The sequence below is a fragment of the Berghia stephanieae genome, chromosome 6, assembly GCF_034508935.2.
Source record: "Berghia stephanieae isolate SIO BIC M18660-M18661 chromosome 6, UCSD_Bste_1.3, whole genome shotgun sequence".
NCBI lineage: Eukaryota > Metazoa > Mollusca > Gastropoda > Nudibranchia > Aeolidiidae > Berghia > Berghia stephanieae.
The window spans coordinates 37,529,682-37,548,873 of record NC_088365.1 but is presented as its reverse complement, the minus strand read 5'-3'; the positions used below and the strand labels follow the sequence as shown (position 1 = coordinate 37,548,873).

At 35.1% G+C, this 19,192-nt stretch overlaps 1 protein-coding gene across 2 annotated transcripts in view; it reads left to right on the top strand.

The window, feature by feature from the left end:
* Nucleotides 1-18,699, top strand: part of LOC144974987 (outer dynein arm-docking complex subunit 4-like) — a 29,783-nt gene extending 11,084 nt beyond the window's left edge. Inside the window, exons 7-15 of one of the 2 annotated variants that reach the window (XM_078918598.1) lie at nt 1-112; nt 1,036-1,243; nt 2,492-2,578; nt 3,971-4,167; nt 8,025-8,093; nt 9,533-9,651; nt 10,184-10,234; nt 14,431-14,479; nt 17,982-18,007. The exon at nt 1-112 is cut by the window's left edge and continues 3 nt beyond it. In XM_078918598.1, coding sequence (XP_078774724.1) covers nt 1-112; nt 1,036-1,243; nt 2,492-2,578; nt 3,971-4,167; nt 8,025-8,093; nt 9,533-9,651; nt 10,184-10,234 — 843 coding nt within the window. In that variant the 3' untranslated portion in view covers nt 14,431-14,479; nt 17,982-18,007. Of the gene's footprint in view, nt 113-1,035; nt 1,244-2,491; nt 2,579-3,970; nt 4,168-8,024; nt 8,094-9,532; nt 9,652-10,183; nt 10,235-14,430; nt 14,480-17,981 lie in introns of both variants that reach the window. The other variant, XM_078918597.1, reaches the window with a different exon arrangement.
* Nucleotides 18,700-19,192: the final 493 nt, after the last annotated feature.

Here is a 19,192-nt window from a genome sequence, read left to right as displayed (position 1 = left end):
AAGCCCATGTATGCCAGGAAGTACGAGAGTAGACTGGCCCAAAACAGAGGCAAAGTGTCCAAGACGTCTCCACACGAATATATTCTAGGAGAATTGGAAAAAATAGATCAGTGTAAGATTTAACTTAGTTTATCTAGGCAATTGGGGGGGGGGGGGGGGGGGGGGAGGAAGTGGCCGAGTGGTTAAGGCATTGCACTGTGATCCGGAAGGTCCCGGGTTTGAGCTCCGCTACAGGCACTTTCGTTTATTTCCTTGGTCAAGGTTATTTATAATCCCCAATTTGATCACTTGGACATGGGTGATTTCTGTTGACACCAAACATCCTGTTTGATGGATTATTTATATTCTTTCATGGAATGCCGAGGCTACGGGATAATATGGTGCTGTTGCGGAAGGGCGTAATTTTGAAATTTTATCTAGGAAAATAAGAAATGTTTTAGAAAACGTCAATGTTAGATGTCGCAGGAATGGGATGACATCAAGTCGGCTTCACCTCTCCTCGAGATCCCCCTCCCGAACCTTCTCCCATAGATCCGTCCCAGACTCAACTTCAGGGGGTCGTCTGTGCAAATAATCTCTTAAAAGTGTTTTGATCGATTTCGCCGGCTAACATTATTTCATCCTTAAATGTTGAGTCTCCAAGAGAGAGAGAGAGAGAGAGAGAGAGAGAGAGAGAGAGAGAGAGAGAGAGAGAGAGAGAGAGAGAGAGAGAGAGAGAGAGAGAGAGAATACTTATTTTCTTCTCAAATTGTACATTAAGGTTTTCATTTTTTAAACATGCACGTTTATCGGCGTTGTGTCAAGGTGGAATAAGCAACAACTACTTACAAAGAAGGCATAGTCTAATATTTAATCCAGGTATCCATAGAGATAAAGAAAGCATACGTGGTAAACAGTAAACATACCACGATTTCTCCTCATATTTTTAACAGCAATATAATTTTTCAATTTAGACGAAGTAGCGACAGGACTATGGCAACCTAATTTAAATCAGTAATGTATTTTAACTTGTACCTCTGTCTCTATACATTGTAGTGATGGCCGAGGAAAACTTTACAGCGTCCTTGAAACGTGCCAAGAAAGTGATGGCAATTTTAGACGGGTACAGTGAGACACAATTGGGCAACAAGATGACTTTCCGCGCCAATGTACACAGTATACAGGGTAATGCGTATCTGGAGCTCGGAGATTACGACAACGCTATCACACAACACCAGTTGGACCTGAGTATAGGAGAGGATTTGTGAGTTTTAGTCATAATTTTGTCCCCGGGGATTGCTATTATTATGTGCATTTTAAGAATATAAAAAACGACGTTGTTCTTATATTCGTTGGTGTTGTTGCAGATATTGCTGATAATGATGCGGTTAATGATGATGATGACAACACTAGTGATGGTTGTGAAGATGATGGAAGTGGCGGTGGCGATAGTTGTTATGTTGATATGATGATTATGAAAATACTATTGGCAAGATAAAAAATGGAAAGAATTCGGAACAGAACAGACAATGGACGATCTCAGGCTTCAGGCAGCCCTTATTGCTCTCTCCTTATAAAGATGATGATTATGATGATGATGATAATGATGATGATGATGATGATGATGATGATGATGATGATGATGATGATGACAATGATGATAATGATGTGATGGTCGTGGTGGTAGCGGTGATTAATTGTGTTGGTAGTGATAGCATTGTACTACTGCTACTACCACCACTACTACTACTACTACTACTACTACTACTACTACTACTACTACTACTACTACTACTACTACTACTACTACTACTACTACTACTACTACTACTACTACTACTATTACTACTATTATTATTATTATTATTATTATTATTATTATTATTATTATTGTTATTATTATTATCATTATTATTATTATTACTTCTACTATTACTTCTACTATTAATATGTTTGTTATTGTGGTTGTTGTTATTGTTGTTGCTGTGCCATGCGATCTTGTGGTATAACTCTCGCCTTCGGACCGGAAGGTCCAACTGTCGAGTCCCGCTCTGAGCGGCGTAAATATGAGTCGTGAAAGGCTCTTCACCCACATCCTGTCACCGTATTCAGATGTGGAATGAGTACCTGGGCCCGTTTACATGAACGAGCCCTTGAAAAATTCGGATTTCATGTGAGAAAGTCCCTGACTAAAATCACGGCACCTCCGGACTAAGTTTGGCCGTTTTAGTCATTTCCTGAGGCTGGACTTCAAGCTTAATCTGAGACTAGTTACTGGGATACATCATAGCGTCGACAAGATGATGCTGATGCTGATGATGATGATGATGATGATGATGATGATGATGATGATGATGATGATGATGATGATGATGATGATGATGATGATGATGATGATGATGATAGTTAAGTACTGAGTTGATCAACTCAGTCTTTTAAACGGGACAATGTAGAGTACATAATTATTGAATAAATGGCCAATGTCATGGTCTCACTGTATTTTATTCCTCAGCAATGTTGAAGATGCCGAGTCTCGTGCCCTAGACAATCTCGGACGTGTCTACGCCAGAAAGGGTAGCTTTGAAAAGGCCATTGAGCTGTGAGTAACTATAATAGAGTAACGGGCACTTAGTAATAATAACAACAACAATAATAATAATAATAATAATATAATAATAATAATAATAATAATAATATAATAATAATAATAATAATAATAATAATAATAATAATAATAATAATCATGAATAATAATAAATAATAGTATTATTATTATTATTATTATATTATTATTATTATTTATTATTATTATTATTATTATATTATTATTATTATTATTATTATTATATTATTTATTATTATTATTATTATTATTATTATTATTATATTATTATTTATTATTATTATTATTATTATTATTATTATTATTATATTATTATTATTATTATTATTATTATTATTATATTATTATTATTATTATTATTATTATTATTATTATTATTATTATTATTATTATTATTATTATTATTATTATTATTATTATTATTATTATTATTATTATTATTATTATTATTATTATTATTATTATTATTATTATCGTAATAATTATTACTGTTGACGTTTTCATCTTCATCATCATCATAATAATCCATATCGTTATTATTACTATTATCATTATCGTTATTATTAGTTTTGGCATGCTTTTAAATTATAATTGTAGGCAACAATTCTATCCTCGTAGTAATATTGACAAATTTGGGATAAAATCAATAAGAAGGGAAATAAGATGCTTGATTTATAATATACTTATTCAATCCAACTATTGACAACTATGGAACTGCATAAAACCAGACAACTTGGTATTCGAGGTATACGATTGTTGCATTATCAAGCTTACATGACTTTGTCACAATGTGCCTTACAAGTTGGAGAAAATAGAGAGGACGTGGGATATCGATGTTGGTCAATCACTTTGTCTTACGTTAAAATATAGTTTAAAATAAAATATAAAACTATACTATCTTAACACATTGCTTTGCATTTGAATATGTTTCACAGTGTTTAAAATACATAACACCACTTTGATTTTTTATCGTTGAAAATTTGATAAAATCTATTAATTACATTATATTATTGGCTACAAACAATATTGATCTGATCTTGTTTGATAACTGACTTCCTGGTATCAGATAACTTATACAAAAATGTGACCTGTCTTGTCAAAATGATGTTATATCGGGGTAAATAAGGTGCTAAAAGCAATTTTTAAGTAATGTGGTTTTGTCACTTCAATGAAACATAAAAACCATGATCGTAGCTACACCACTCCAACATAATCCCAGTTTGAGGCAGAAAAGTTCTGAAGGGTTTTCTGAGACCAATGACTCTGGTCTTCGACCTGAATACCAACAGCAAACTGCAAGAGCTTGTTGCAGTCTGGTTGTTTCCACTTCTACTTGCCATAATTTATCTTATTATTGTTTAACTATAGATGGGAACGTAAACTTCCATCTAGCAAGAGCACGTTGGAAACGACGTGGTTGTGTCATGAGCTGGGCAGATGTTACCTGGAGCTCCAACAATGGAGAAAGGCCAAGGACTACGGAGAAAGATCGCTGGCCGCAGCAGAAGATGCTCAGGATGATGGATGGCAGTTGCACGCCTTGGTTTTGATATCACAAGCTGAAGGTTGGATGCCACATCGTCATCATCATCATCATCATGATCATCATCATCATCGTCATCATCGTCATCATCATACTTTCATCTTCATCATGATCATAATCATCATCATCTTTACCATCATTATCAATAACTGTCATCATCATCAACATCATCGTCATCATCATCATCATCATCATCATCATTGATAATAATAATAATAATAATAATAATAATAATAATAATAATAATAATAATAATAATAATAATATTATTATTATTATTATTATTATTATTTTGTTGTTGTTGTTGTTGTTGTTATTATTATTATCAATTATGATGATGATGATATTATGTGTGTGTGTGTGTGTTTGTGTGTGTGTATGTGTATGTGCGTGTGTGTTGATAAATCATGTGAGTATAAGAAATAAAAATTCATTATAAATTTTCAAGGATGACGATAGTATGGGTAAAAAAGAATCCAACAATAAATACCTTTTTGACATGTAATATGCATATAATTAATATAAAGCAATGTTTTATACTATATACACTATAAAACAGATTTAATTATTTGTGGATAAGAATTATATGGCTTTAAAGGATGGAGGATTTTCTAGTGTCTCTGTCTTTGTTTTGACAGGCAGGAGGCGGCTACTTCTCTTAGAAAAATTCAAGTGACTATGCAAAGAGCGACTTTTATCCCCCAAAGATATTAGTAACTCTTGTAAAACAGAGCCGATCATATCATTCCTAAACGTTATAAGTAAAGTTTGCCTATTTTTCACAGTTTTGTCAATCATATTTACAATCATTTCCTGCCCATGCAGTAGTGAAGAAACTTTAAATTAAAAAAAAACCCAAAAAACGATAATGCTTTCCAATACTGATTTTAAAGAACCGAATAGTTCTTGACAACTTCGAATTTATTTATCTTCCGGATACAGTACATACTTTTATTCAATCTGATAACAACTGAATCAGTACCGTCAACCGGGGTCACTTAGGCCACCAAGGATAACTTCTGGATTTAAAAAGATTGCTTATTTTAAAGTAAACTTAATGAGTGCTTATTACATCTATTGGATTTTTATTATTTAAAATATAAAAGCTACATGAAATTTAACTTTTAAAATAAGCAATCTTGTTTTCAGTAAGTGCCCTAAGTTACCCCGGGTGACCTAAGTAACCCCGGTTGACTGTATCTAAGTTCTACAATAGCTTGTCATAAATTTTCATTCCCAAATATTTATAATTCGAAATCTGTACCATTAAAGATGGAGGCCATTTATCTATCTATCTATCTATTTATGATTATTTAGAATTATTATTTCTTGGGATTTATAAATGCTCACATTTTTCAAATTGTTGGGGTTTTTTTTTTCACACCAAATAACAAACTTATCAATTGCCGCCCTGCATACGGATTCATCTACTTAACGTTCAGTTCTTGAAGGGCCGTATTTTTGGGACAAATCAAAAGGAGTACTAAATTGGGGCTTGTACAAGTACAATCGCTTATATAGAGTGGATATAAACGAGGTGCACTCGCATTTATGGTAATGCCTTTTTATTTTAAGTCATGAACTTAGACAAACTGTGTTCTATTCAATAAAAAATTCGATAACATTCAGGTTTTTTAGTTTCTACACAAATAAATGAGGTTGTATTATATTGAACGCTGAGGAGAAATCAAGAAAAAGAAGTTTACAGTATGATCTTGGTTGGTCTATATGCTCGTAAGTATTAGTAGTAGTAGTAGTCAGAGTTTTGAGGCTGTCAAGATCTTGTTGTGACTTTATTATGGAGGGCACTGCAATATTTATTAGTTCTTCGGGGATAAATTCGACCTCATCTGAATCCAGAAATTTCTGATATGTCTCCCTACATATTTGTTGCCATGAAGGAAATATTCTGTCATCGCAGTTTGGGCTGGGATGTTATATTCTTGACGTAAGGTGTGACCAAATAGCCTCCAGCGCTGTTCTTTTATTATTTTACTCAGGCGTTGGACCCTGGTTCTTTCATAGAGATCAGTATTTGTAATTGTCTCTGACCAATAGATTCCCATTATGCGACGTAATTGTTTGCGGTGGTATGAATCGAGACTTTCTTAGTTCATTTTTGTGAGGCCCCAGTTTCCACAATTATATGTCAATATCGGAATAATCAGTGCCTTATAAATATGTATTCGTTTAATCTCACTGATTATGTTATTTCTATTCCATAATATGCTCGTAAGTGATATTTGTAAATGCGTGCTAACACTTCTATTAGGTCGGTAAAGAAATTGATGTGGATCCGATAGAGAAGGAATATGTGAATTTACTTTTTAAAATCATTCAGTTAATATTGGGGTTAACGCTACATGTCTGAGATCGTACTATCGAAATTGGATTATTGCAATGCTCTGTTGTTTGGCGTTTCGCAATATGAGACATCTTCAGATTGTCCAAAACAGCGGTCATCATCATCATCATTGCCTTTTTCACCCTGGGTCAGGGTATAGGCCACAGACAAACAGTTTCCATCCTTCTCTATCCCGAGCCAACTTTTTTATCTCATTCCAGGTCTTACCACTTCTCTGTATATCAGCTTCTTTAATTCTTCTCCATGTTCCTCGTAACAGCGGTGCCAGACCAGTATTCATGAACCGTAGGTGCGATTCTGCCAGACCTCTGCTTCATGACCTGCATTGGCTGCCTGTTGAGAAAAGGATTAAATTCAAAGCTTGTGTTTTAGTGTATCGTTGTCTTGAAGGTACTGCCCCTTCCTACATTTCAGAACTAATGGAAAGATATTCAAAACCCCGCCCCTTACATTCGGCCAGTGATTCCACCAATTTAGTTGTCCCTCGAATACGGAAAAATGCTGGAATGAGATCCTTTTCTCATTTCGGACCTTCTGTTTGGAATGCCTTACCACAGAGCATTCGTGAAAAATAATCTTTGTCTATTTTTAAACGTTCGCTTAAAACATATCTGTTTCGTCTTTAGTAGATGTTATGAGAAGCAAGATAGGTCTGTCTGGTTTCTATTGTGTGTTGTGTGTCTGTGTGTTTGTGTGTATGCTTGTGTGTGTGAATGAGTATGTGTCAGCCAAAGTAATTTGTAATTTAAGCGCTTAGAATCTGGTGTCTCGGAGTTATAGCGCTATATAATTTTTCAGCATTATTATTATTATTATTATTATTATTATTATTATTATTATTATTATTATTATTATTATTATTATTATTATTATTATCGCTATTGCACGAAATATCCTCTATCTTGTTACATGGACATATTTGATATGTTATAATATGTCTCAGTTCATCAGCACATCTCTTCAACAAAGCAGTCATCATCGTCGTCAACAACCTTTTCTGTTCATTACCACCACCACTATCACTATCATCATCATCATCACCATCATCATCATCATCATCATCATCATCATCATCATCATCATCATCATCATCATCATCATCATCATCATCAATACCGACGTCATAATTTCCAACAGCATTTGAGCGGCCATGTGGTCTAGTGGTATGACACTTGCTTTCGGATCGGAAGGTCCTGGGTTCGAGCCTCGTGCTCGGCGCATATTTGAGTCTTTGGAAAAGGCTCTTTACTCACATTCTCTCACCGTACTCAGGTGAAAAATGAGTACATGGCCGTTAACAGTGTTGTCTTTGTCCGAAAAATTGCAATATCACCTAACAGGCGTCATGTCCCGTCCTACATGTTAAATGTTGCTGTTGACCAGGGACCCCTTGTAAAGCGCTTTGAGCACATTTAGTGGATATTGCACTATATAAAGCTCAATTTTTTTTTTTCATTTACTGTTCATCATAATCACTAACTCCAACACTCTTCTCCATTTATTTCCTTATCCAGCTAAGTCAGGTCGTCTTTCATCATCCCTCGTCAACTTTGAGAAAGCCTTAGAGCTTGCCACTTTATCACGTAAGTAATCATAATCGATAACAATAATATACAGGTTGTATAATATTTGCGGCATTAAACAAGTTATTTAATATTTTGTTAATCGTCACAGCATCGAGATGGGGGCAATAATAATAACTGGTCAGTGCATAAATATTATTTAAACAGACGCCCACCGTTAACCGTCACATTGGGAGTACCAATAGATGCATTACCTTCGAGTTGTTTAAGAGGATACGGATTGCGAGAGACATCAACAGACTCCATCCTTGGCATCGATAAAATGCTATTTATTTATTTACCTTTGGTGAACAAAAAAAATATGTCATAATTTTTCTGATGGCTCTGTAGTGGAAAGTTGTATTTTTCCTCTTAGGTCTGTAGGGTGTGTGTTTTTATTTACTTATTGATATTCACTTTGAATTCATTCTCTTTCTTGGCGAAATCCAGTAAAAATCTAGTTTGAACTTTTATGTGGCCTCAAAACACACGGGTGGATTACTCTTGGGTTTACTTCTGTTCTTTGTTTGAACTGCCACCGCCCCCGCCCCCTTCCGCCCTTCTGTCTTCCTTTCTCTAGGATGCATATACGTGTCGATCTGAAAACTACTTATTCAATTTACTTTTTAATTATGGTGTTTAAATAAATATTGAATGTACAATTGCTATCCCATAAATTCGACAATGGGCCCTACACCCACTTTTGGCCCCTTGGGCCCGTTCTTATGTAAGAAAACTAGCACAGTAAAGGACTTGAAAAAAATCGCTTCCTATGTGAGCTCACAAAGAAAGTCTAGACCCTCTAGGCCTAGATCTTGGATACTTGCTTGATTAGGAATACATTGTTTAGACATTGTCTCAGACTAGTAACTGACATTGAAAACGAGATGACAAAAAGAAGTAGCCGAAAATCGTACAGCATCCTGAAACACTTATCCAACGACCACAGTACTAGGACTTCAATTATGGAAGACAGCAAAGGGAAGCTTTTAACAGAAAACAATGCAATTTTTGATAGATGGACAGAATACTGCAGGGATCTATACAACCACCACATTAATCCTAATACCAATATAATTAAGAACAAAATCCAAACGACTCAACAATTGCCAGGGTCGATGGAAGAAGTGGAAAAAGCTATCCGCAACCGCCCAGACCACAAATATCCTGGATTGAATACCATCCCAGCAGAACTCATAAAACACGGAGGTGATAACCTACTGACATCATGACAACGTTATGTGAAAAAAAATTCTGGGAGACAAAAAAGTGGCCAACATAATGAATTAAATCCCTTAACCAATAGCATATATCTAATTTGAGCAAGGGCTAGGCTAAGTGTCAACTAGAATTGAAAGCAGGGATCATTGCGATTACTTTTCACTAGTTATTCAAATTAATTATTAGCATTATTATGTTTTAGATGTATTACTGTAGCTTTCTGTTATGTTTTAAACCAGAGGATACAGTGGCTGAGGACGCTATAAAAAAAGCCATGAGCGATTTAAATGTGAAGATAGCCCAAAGAGAGCAAGAAGGAAGAGAAGACCCGGATGATGATGATGGTGTCACTGTTACGGTGAGTTAAAGTTGTTATAACAATGGAATGAATGACAATAAGTCAGATATCTATCACTGACTATATTTGTATTGTCGATGCTTTCAAATTAATTTAGTTATAACTTTGATTTCCAAAACTTCTCCCCTCCCGCACCGATAAACGCATAAAACAACTGAAAGAAAAAAAAAGTTCGTGTTGCAGTGAAAATGATTGCAATTCGGATAATGGGGACTATTATTTATCAAAAACAGGGACAATTTATTAAACTCAAAATCCATCATATTTCCGTTCTACTAAAATATCTATTATTTATTAGTCATTTTGGGTCTTCGTTTTTCTAACATGATCAGTACTAGTAGTTGAATTAAATAGCACGGCATGGAATTCTCGGAATTCGCCTACTTCACCTATATAAAAATTCTGAAGATTAAGATATTACGATGACAATTGTCTGATGACGAAGAAGTGGAAATTATTAATGACGTCGCATAAAAATGTATACATGCATAAATGTAGCTCTTGCATTTTCATTGTGTTCTTTTCTATACAGTTTTCTCCCTCTTTTGATCATTTTTCTCGATTGAGTCAATATAGCGTCTAGGTAAGTCGGTCTCCTGTAACGTTGCAGCCATTCGCTGTCTTTATTTTAATTTATTTATTTATGCATTTGTTCGTCAGATGACGATAAATATACTAAAATTTTGCATTGGACCAAATGACAGTTTGCTAATTCCAGTCATTCTTCAGAAAATTGTCCTAGATCAAGACGTATTGTTGATATGTAGCAGAATCTAATTAAATAATCCGGCTGCTATTATTTTAGGATTTAGTAACGATCGGACATGAAAGCAACTTTTTGCCATTTTGCTAGCGCTACAAATATTGTGACAGCAATTAACAAGGCAAAAGACTTTAGAATCTCAGGCGCTAACTCAACTGAACAACCTCCCGACTTTTATTCCATAATTTTATACTTAATAGTTCTTTTTTGAGCATTTGTATTAAGCTTTTATAAAGCACAATATCCACTAAACGTGCTCAAAGCGCTTTACAAGGGGTTCCTGGCCAACTGCAACACTTAACATGTTGGACGGAACATGAGCCTGTTAGGCGATATAACATTTTTTTCGGACAGAGACAACGCTGTTAACGACCATGTACTCAGTTTACACCCGAGTATGGTGAGAGAATCTGAGTAAAGAGCCTTTTCCAATGACTCAACTATGCGCCGAGCGAGGCTCGAACCCAGGACCTTCCGACCCAAAGGCGAGTGTCATACCACTAGACCACTTAGCCGTACATACTTCTCATAACACTAAATCAGTAGGTTTCTTAAAACCCGATTATTAATAGGGACAATTGAATCTTGCAAATTAGGGGGACATTTTTCTTCTTAAAATATACTTAATTGTTTCAATGCACGATAACCCTAATCTTTCTCGTCCCTCATCACATCTCTCTCTCTCTCTCTCTCTCTCTCCCTCTCTCTCTCTCTCTCTCTCTCTCTCTCTCTCTCTCTCTCTCTCTCTCTCTCTCTCTCTCTCTCTCTCTCCCCCCTCTCTCTCTCTCTCTCATAGTATTATAGTATATAGTATTATATATATATATATATATATATATATATATATATATATATATATATATATATATACATATATATATATATATATATATATATATATATATATATATATATATATATATATATATATATATATATATATATATATATATATATGGTATTCACTAGGCCACCTCTATTGGCAGTAGTACTGCGAATAGTGATTTCCTCTATTCGCAGTAGTTCTGCGAATAATGATTTCCTCTATTCGCAGTAGTACTACGAATAGTAGATAGCGTTCGTATTCGTTATTCGCAGCAGTACAGCAAATAGTATATATCATTCATTTAACTTATTTGCACTACTAATACTGCAAATGCAGGTTCTTTCTATTATTATTATTATTATTATTATTATTATTATTATTATTATTATTATTATTATTATTATTATTATTATTATTATTATTATTATTATTATCATCATCATCATTATTATTATTATTATTATTATTATTATTATTATTATTATCATGATCATCGTCATCATCATCATCATCTTGTTTGAATGCGGGTTTTTTGTTTTTGTTGTTTTTGTTTGTTTGTTGTTGTATTTTTTTTTGTTTGATTATATTAATTTTGTTTTGGTTTTCTCTTTCTTTTTTCTTTTCTTATTTTTTTTCTTTGGTAAGTTTTGATATTTTTTCCATTTTTTTATATTTATCTATTTATTATTTTTCTATTACATGTTGGCTGCTTTTGACACTACTATGTCCACAGGGAATGTTTGTTCTGTCTTATTTCAGATTAACAGTTTGCCATTTATTTATTTGATAATTTCGAAGGTCAACTTTCGTCCCCATGATAAAAAGATTATTATTCAACCCCTTCTATTGGAAAACCCTATCATTTCTTAGTAAATACGTAATCGTTGAATAGTGATAATGCTTTGAACGCATTGAATAAAAAAATTATTCAATGATGGCAGAATATTTTCGCACATTTGATTGGTGTGAAATTAGGTGTAAAAGTTGATTAGTAAGTAAAAATTATCTTTTGGTGCGCATGAATCCAACGTTTTTAGTTTTGGGCCAAATTGTCATTCAAGCTGTAGGAGAAAGATACAAATTATGGTGAATAGAGTACTAATACCATACCATTTGGTTACAACTTGTAGTGCGGGGCGTTCCTTGGCAAGCTTAAGGACCACGGTCCTACGGTCCCTGGGAAATGAAAACCGCAAGGACCGGTTAGGACCGGTCCTTTTCGACATTGAACATTCCTGAGAGACTGTCGGAAGTTCGAACCGTTTTGACCTTTGGGACCGTGGGATCGTTCATTCTTGAACCGTTAAAGACCGCTACACGATGAAAACCGTGGTCTACAGGAGTAAAATACACGGAGTAGTCACACTCATTTCAAATTGTAACCTAATTAGAGAAGAGGGGTGATGCCTTCTTTATTTGCTCACCGTACTTCATTGTTACTTCGACAATTTAATAAAATTTGAAATTTATCCCCATTAACGGAGATAATGGCATCGCCCAAGGCGTTGATCGAGTTGTTCGTGGCGTTGATACACACACGCAACTCCTACCCCCCCCCCTCCCCCCCCCCCCCACACACACATTAGAGGGCAGCGAGCATTGAAGAGTAAGAGAGAGACGTGAAGTTATAATAAGAGGGGGTGGATGCGGTAACAAGTTAATAAGTAATAAGTGGTGTCCATGGTGACTTTTCGCCAGATCTAACAAACCCAGCTACCCATTCACTGCTGAGTAGACAGGGACTCAGAAAAAACTCGACTGCACCGGGATCGATCTCTGGCCCTTTGCGTATAAAGAGAGTGCTCTATCAACTGAGCTATCGGGGTCCCCAAATATTCTATTGGACTTTTTTAAAATACAGACGTTATAACTGGGTTTTTTGGAAGGAAGAAACTAATGAAACTCATATTATTTGATTAGTTAAAACACCAAACGAAATTTTAATATTATTGTATTATTTTAAATGACAACAATGCGATAGAAAGGAGTGGTGACAAGAGATGGACAAAAGAAAACAAAAAATCGGACTTGCTACTTGCTAGGTTCGACACACACACACACACACACAAACACACACATCTTTAGTAGTCACATGCATTTCAAACAATAACCCATTAGAGAAGAGGGGTCATGCCTTCATCATAGATCATTGTCATTGCGATCATTATGGTGTAGTAAATTTTGAAATTTACCCCGTATAATGGAATCGTCCAAGGCGTGTGCCTCCTGTTCCCCCCATCTCACACACGAAAGGGCGGTTTGCGGAGTGGAGGGAGGTGATCGTCTGCCTCTATGGTCGTCTGTGTCGTTTAGTGTATGGCAAAGGGGGGTGGGTGCGATTAATTAAGTGGGATGGGTGGTGATTGGTGGAAGATAGGCAACCGAGCCAACGAATCGCTGGGGAGATAGTATGGCGCGAGACCGTTGAAAGGTGATAAGAAGTGAGGACCGCCGCAGGTCTTCCACTATGGGACCGATCCCCGGTTCACAGCTAAAAGACCGTGGGACCGGTCCAAGGACCGGTCCTCAGCGCGGCACTAGTTACAACATATCTAATAATCTTACTTGGAGGGGTGGAATAAACGTATTCTTTAATTTCTTTGTATTTATTAAACTCGTTGCTATATTTTCATCGTGCAATAACACATAACTCGCAAGCTCGTAGTGTTATTGGGCACGATAAAAGTAACTCATTTGATAAAAACAAAGAGATGAAAGAATCGTATATTGAATTGGTTTCCTGCGCAATGCCATCATGCAAACGTGAAGGTGTACCTTACACTGTGGGCCATGAATTGATATCGTGATAAACAACGTTGATAAATGCCTTTATAGAAACAGTGTGACATAATAAGCATATTTTTGAAATGTGTGAATACGATGCTTAAAATAAAACTCACGACGGTAGATTTTCCCAAATTTTAATATTAAACATGCTAACCATGATTCCTAACTATAGCATTATGAGATCAGTGTATATATATATATATATATATATATATATATATATATATATATATTTTTATATATATATATATATGTTATTATATATATATATATATATATATATATATATATATATATATATATATAATATATATATATACTAAAATATCTGCAACTTTGTCCCTAATTAAGATATGACAAAAATTTAAACTGTAATTTATTTACTCATTGATTACCTTATCAGGACTCAAGTGCTGCTCCCGCCACAGAGTCGCAACCAGAACCCGTTAAAGGTTAGAATTCACTCCAGTGTGTCAGTTATTCTACTAACTTTTGTTTTTGATCTTTGAACACATACTACACGACAAACAAATGCTAAAATACATAACCACTGTATGAACCTTAGGTAACTTTGCAAAAAGTCCTTAAGCTCCAAAAGTTCTCAGATATAAGACTTTTTTTTGACAAGTTGAGATTCATCTTGATCTATCGATACAAAAATATTATCCCAATAAACAGAAAAAAGAAGAATGTTGATATTAAACATGAGCATGGACGACGCTAATTGATTGTTATTTGATGCCTCCTTACACGTTTTACTAAATACAGGGTCTACAATAAATTCCATCCATAGTCCTTTCATGTATTTTTTTTCACTAGCATCGTTTAGATTTGTTTTCCTATGTCAAAAGGTAACATCTAATTTTTGTAGAGGTACCTATTTTTCTTCATGATTAAGAACCACGCGAAGTAGAGTGACTAGTTGTGTTCTCTACACATATGCGGATCAACCATTTAGCAGGAATTCCCTCTCTTGAACGTAAAATAACAGCCACAAACAATAATGAACGCAAATAATGAAAGATTGTAACTGGGGTTGTTTGTTTTGAATTTCTTCTTATTGCAAATATGGCTATAATGTCAAAGGGCTAAGAATCAAAATCATTCAATACTACTTGTTTAAAACCAAATCATGGGCTGAAGTTAGAAAGCTAAAAATGCGTGTCGGGTGGCCCAGACAGTAATCAGATAAAATTACCTTGATTACAATATTTCCAAATTCGATGAGCATGGTTTGATCACCAACCTTCATCAAGGACATTCTGGATGAATAAAGTGATGAAGACTCAAGAAAATACGAAGAGGGTTTTCGGCACTCACAAGAAATGAATCTCTCCTCCACATCACTGTATCGAGCGTTGATAATTGATCTACACCTAACATCCTGTTTTGTCCGAGTAAGGCAAGCTTTCTGACAGGCAGATATCGATGTGAGTCGAATGATGTGTGCCTTTTTCGTGACAAAATGCTCACAACTCCACATTGGATCAACCACGTCTGATTTACAGATGAAAGCTGTTTACAAATTTATAGCGCTGTAAACAAAAAGCCAAACGCATTTATGGGGGAAACGAAAAACAAGACTTAGTAATTGAAAATCTCTTTCCACAGTCCTCGGGTCTGGTGCTCAGTGAACAGTCATGTAGTCATCGGTCTTCGTAACTTCGAGAACCTACACAACGAAACTAACAGTGTTTTGAGTACCACTCTTCGTATGGGATGGGTTAATAGAAATCAAACGATTCAACTTCTGAGCGAAACATTTCAAGACAGACTCATCTCCTGGGGCCGTTTTCATGAACGCGGACTAGCGCTAAGCCTCTGACTATCTCTGACTTTAGTCAATGACTTGAAAATATCGGATTTCATGTGAGCTGACTAAGCAAGTCCGAAACTAAAATCACGGCACCTTCGGACTAAGTTTGGCCAAGTTTTAGTCATTTGCTGAGGCAAGACTTCTTGTCAATAAGATTGCAGCTATTTTTAGATTGAGTGCGCTTTGATTCGGAAAGAAAATACGTCAGTTGCGAATGACAGAGCCAAAAAGTGTTTTGTGGCCATTGACACCGGCTTAAAAAAAATATAAGATAAGTGCAGATCGTCGAAAGTGCACATTTTTAGTAAAATCTTTTTAAAAATTTAATCTATCGGCTCGCGAGTTGAAAGTGAACGAGACTCCGAAATCGAAGAGTTTTCGTCAAAGAACAAAAAAAAAAAGTGATGAGAAAGTATAGTAGAGACAAAAGTTATTCTCTTGGCATTATAACTGACTGAAAAAATGTGATTAATCAGAACACAGGTTCTCATTTGTTTGCTTGTTTGTTTGCTTGCTTGCTTTTTTGGTTCAATTTCTTTGACTTTCAATCTCCGTGTACATTGAGTCTCAATGAAACTTCTATTGGCCTAAATATAGAATTGATAGTCGATGGACATCATTGCAGTCTATAACAGTCGGCAGTATCAATATCACGTGCCATATCGTATGTGTTGCTAATTTCCTCTTTGGAAATCTTTTGCGTTGTAAGTACGAAGGCGAGTATCTCACCTGCCGTCGTGTATTAGAGAGCGTGATGTTTCCCGCAAAAAATAGCATAATTAGTCACCGCCCTTACAACGCCCACTTCTAGGCAAGAGACTTGCTAGTCCAAGGTAGAAAAAAAAGGATGCCCTTCCGCCACGACATCATAAGATATCATCGCCTAGGCATTCCACGAAGGAATATAGATAACTCATTAAACAAGATGTTTGATGTCAATAGGAATCACCCATGTTGTCCAAGTGAGCAAAATGAGGGTTAAAAATCTTGCTCAAGGAAAACCCCGAAAGTGCTTTAAGCGGGGCTCGAACCCGGGACCTTCCGGGTCACAGTGCAATGCCTTAACCACTCGGCCACTTCGCTCCGCGAGAGTAGAAAGGGTTCATGTAATCCGATATTTTAAAGTCACTTACTTCGCTTGGCTTAATACTAGCTAGTCATTTAATAGACTAGTAAATAATAACATCTAGTACTCGTTCATGAAAACCGGCCCTGGGCATCCCATAACCTTCATATTTATTTTTACTTTGGGGCCATTTAAAGAACCCAATATCTGTTAATACTCCTCAAACTCTTCTTGAATTAAAGGTCGAGATAAGAGGCGCGACCCATTAAATGTTCAACAGACCAGTTGACAACTGTAAGACGCATCAACGTCTGTTTACCGAGGAACAAAGAGCACTTTGAATATCTCTTATATTTCACACGTAATAAGGCCAATGGTCGTTTTATTGTTTCTTTTCATTGTTCAAGGATTACTTTTTATCTAACAAGTATCTTATTGTTTTGAATTTCTTTTGATTATGTTTAAAGATTGATTACATTTTAAAAACACATTTCACTCAGTATCATTTTTTTAAAAAACATGCTTGCGTAACTTCTTTTTGGGGTTGAAAGCTGCATGTAAAATTGTCTCTGAATGACGTTTGTGGAAACATGATTTTTTCTGATTTTTTTTTTCTATTTTAAAAAATATTTGTCAGGTTTCACTCTTTCTGGTATATAATATTGTACAAGTGACAAATAGGCTCGTAACTTTCTTAAAGAGTCTATGATAGAGTGCCTTCGTTTTTGTTTTTTTTTAATTTTGAAAATGAGTTCTGCTTTACACTAGTACACTAACAAATCGACTTTTAATAATAATAATAATAATAATAATAATAATAATAATAATAATAATAATAATAATAATAATAATAATAATAATAATATATATATATATGTATGTATATATATATATATATATATATATATATATATATATATATATATATATATATATATATATATATATATATATATTATAAGTTTGTAATATGTCGTTTTATCGTATTCTTTGTTGACACGTTACCGATCTGTTAATATCGTTCTCACAAGGGATACAAATAAATATTTTATAATTCTTTTTCTTGTAACAGAACCTGAGCCAAGTCCAAAACAAAAAGAAGATAAGATAAAACCCAAGAAGGATCCTACCCCCCAACCTTCTCCCCGAGATCCTCCACGCGAACCTTCTCCCATAGATCCGCCCCAGACCCAACTTGACACATCAGCGGACGGAGGAACTACTAAAGATACAACTGTAAACAAGTCATCGGACGAGCAGGAATCCACGGAAGTCACGGGCCAGACAAGCACCTACCCGGATACTACTCAAGAGCCGACTACAACCACGGAGCAACATACTCCAGAAAACACTGATCGTAGTGGCGAAACTACAAACGATCCGGATAACACACAGAGAGATATCTTTGAATAAGTAATGCAACATAAGCAAAAGCGAGTGATACACACACACACACACACACACACACACACACACACACACACACACAAACTATTTTAGATGTCATGTTTCACGAGATGAAACTCGTGAAACATGCATATAAATTGTTTCAATTAAGAAAATAAATTATGTGTACGAGAGAGTAATCCATACGAAAAAATAAATACAACAAATATTGCAAAATGAAAGACATAAAACTAGAGGAGTTGGGATATGACAAGACAGTGATTTTGGTTTGAATGTTTTTAACCGGTATATTTGGACAAAATTAAGTTTAATGTTGCTGCTGATATCACAACGTTATCACTTTATTCTTATTTTCACAAAATAAACCCAATGTTGTTGTATTATGATGAGAATTGTTCAACTGAGATTTTAGAATCCTAAACCAATTCCAATAACCGCCGTTACTACAGTAATCGCAAAGAATGCGATCACTATTTGACTCTTATAATATAGAGACCAATTTCTTATCCAACAATCTCAATAATGTTATAAAAAGTAATAAACAAAATATAACTCATTTAGACAGAAACATTGATGAAAGGGAACGTTGAATGTTGAAGTAAGGCAGGTGTCAGACAGTAAAGGGCGCTGGTCGTGCGCTGTACGTCGTTGGTCACTCGTTACTAATGAGCAATTATGGCATCAGAAATCGGTGTGGTATACAGCAATATGAAATTCTACATGTATACAATCATCTAAAAATTCCAGTCACACAAAAGTAACTCGTCATTCTCTGCTCACCATGACCCCATCATTTGACCCTTCTGCTGGTCGTTCAAAACTGCATGCTTAGCTTATTGTTTTTGTTCTTAACTGACCATTTGACTGACGGAACTA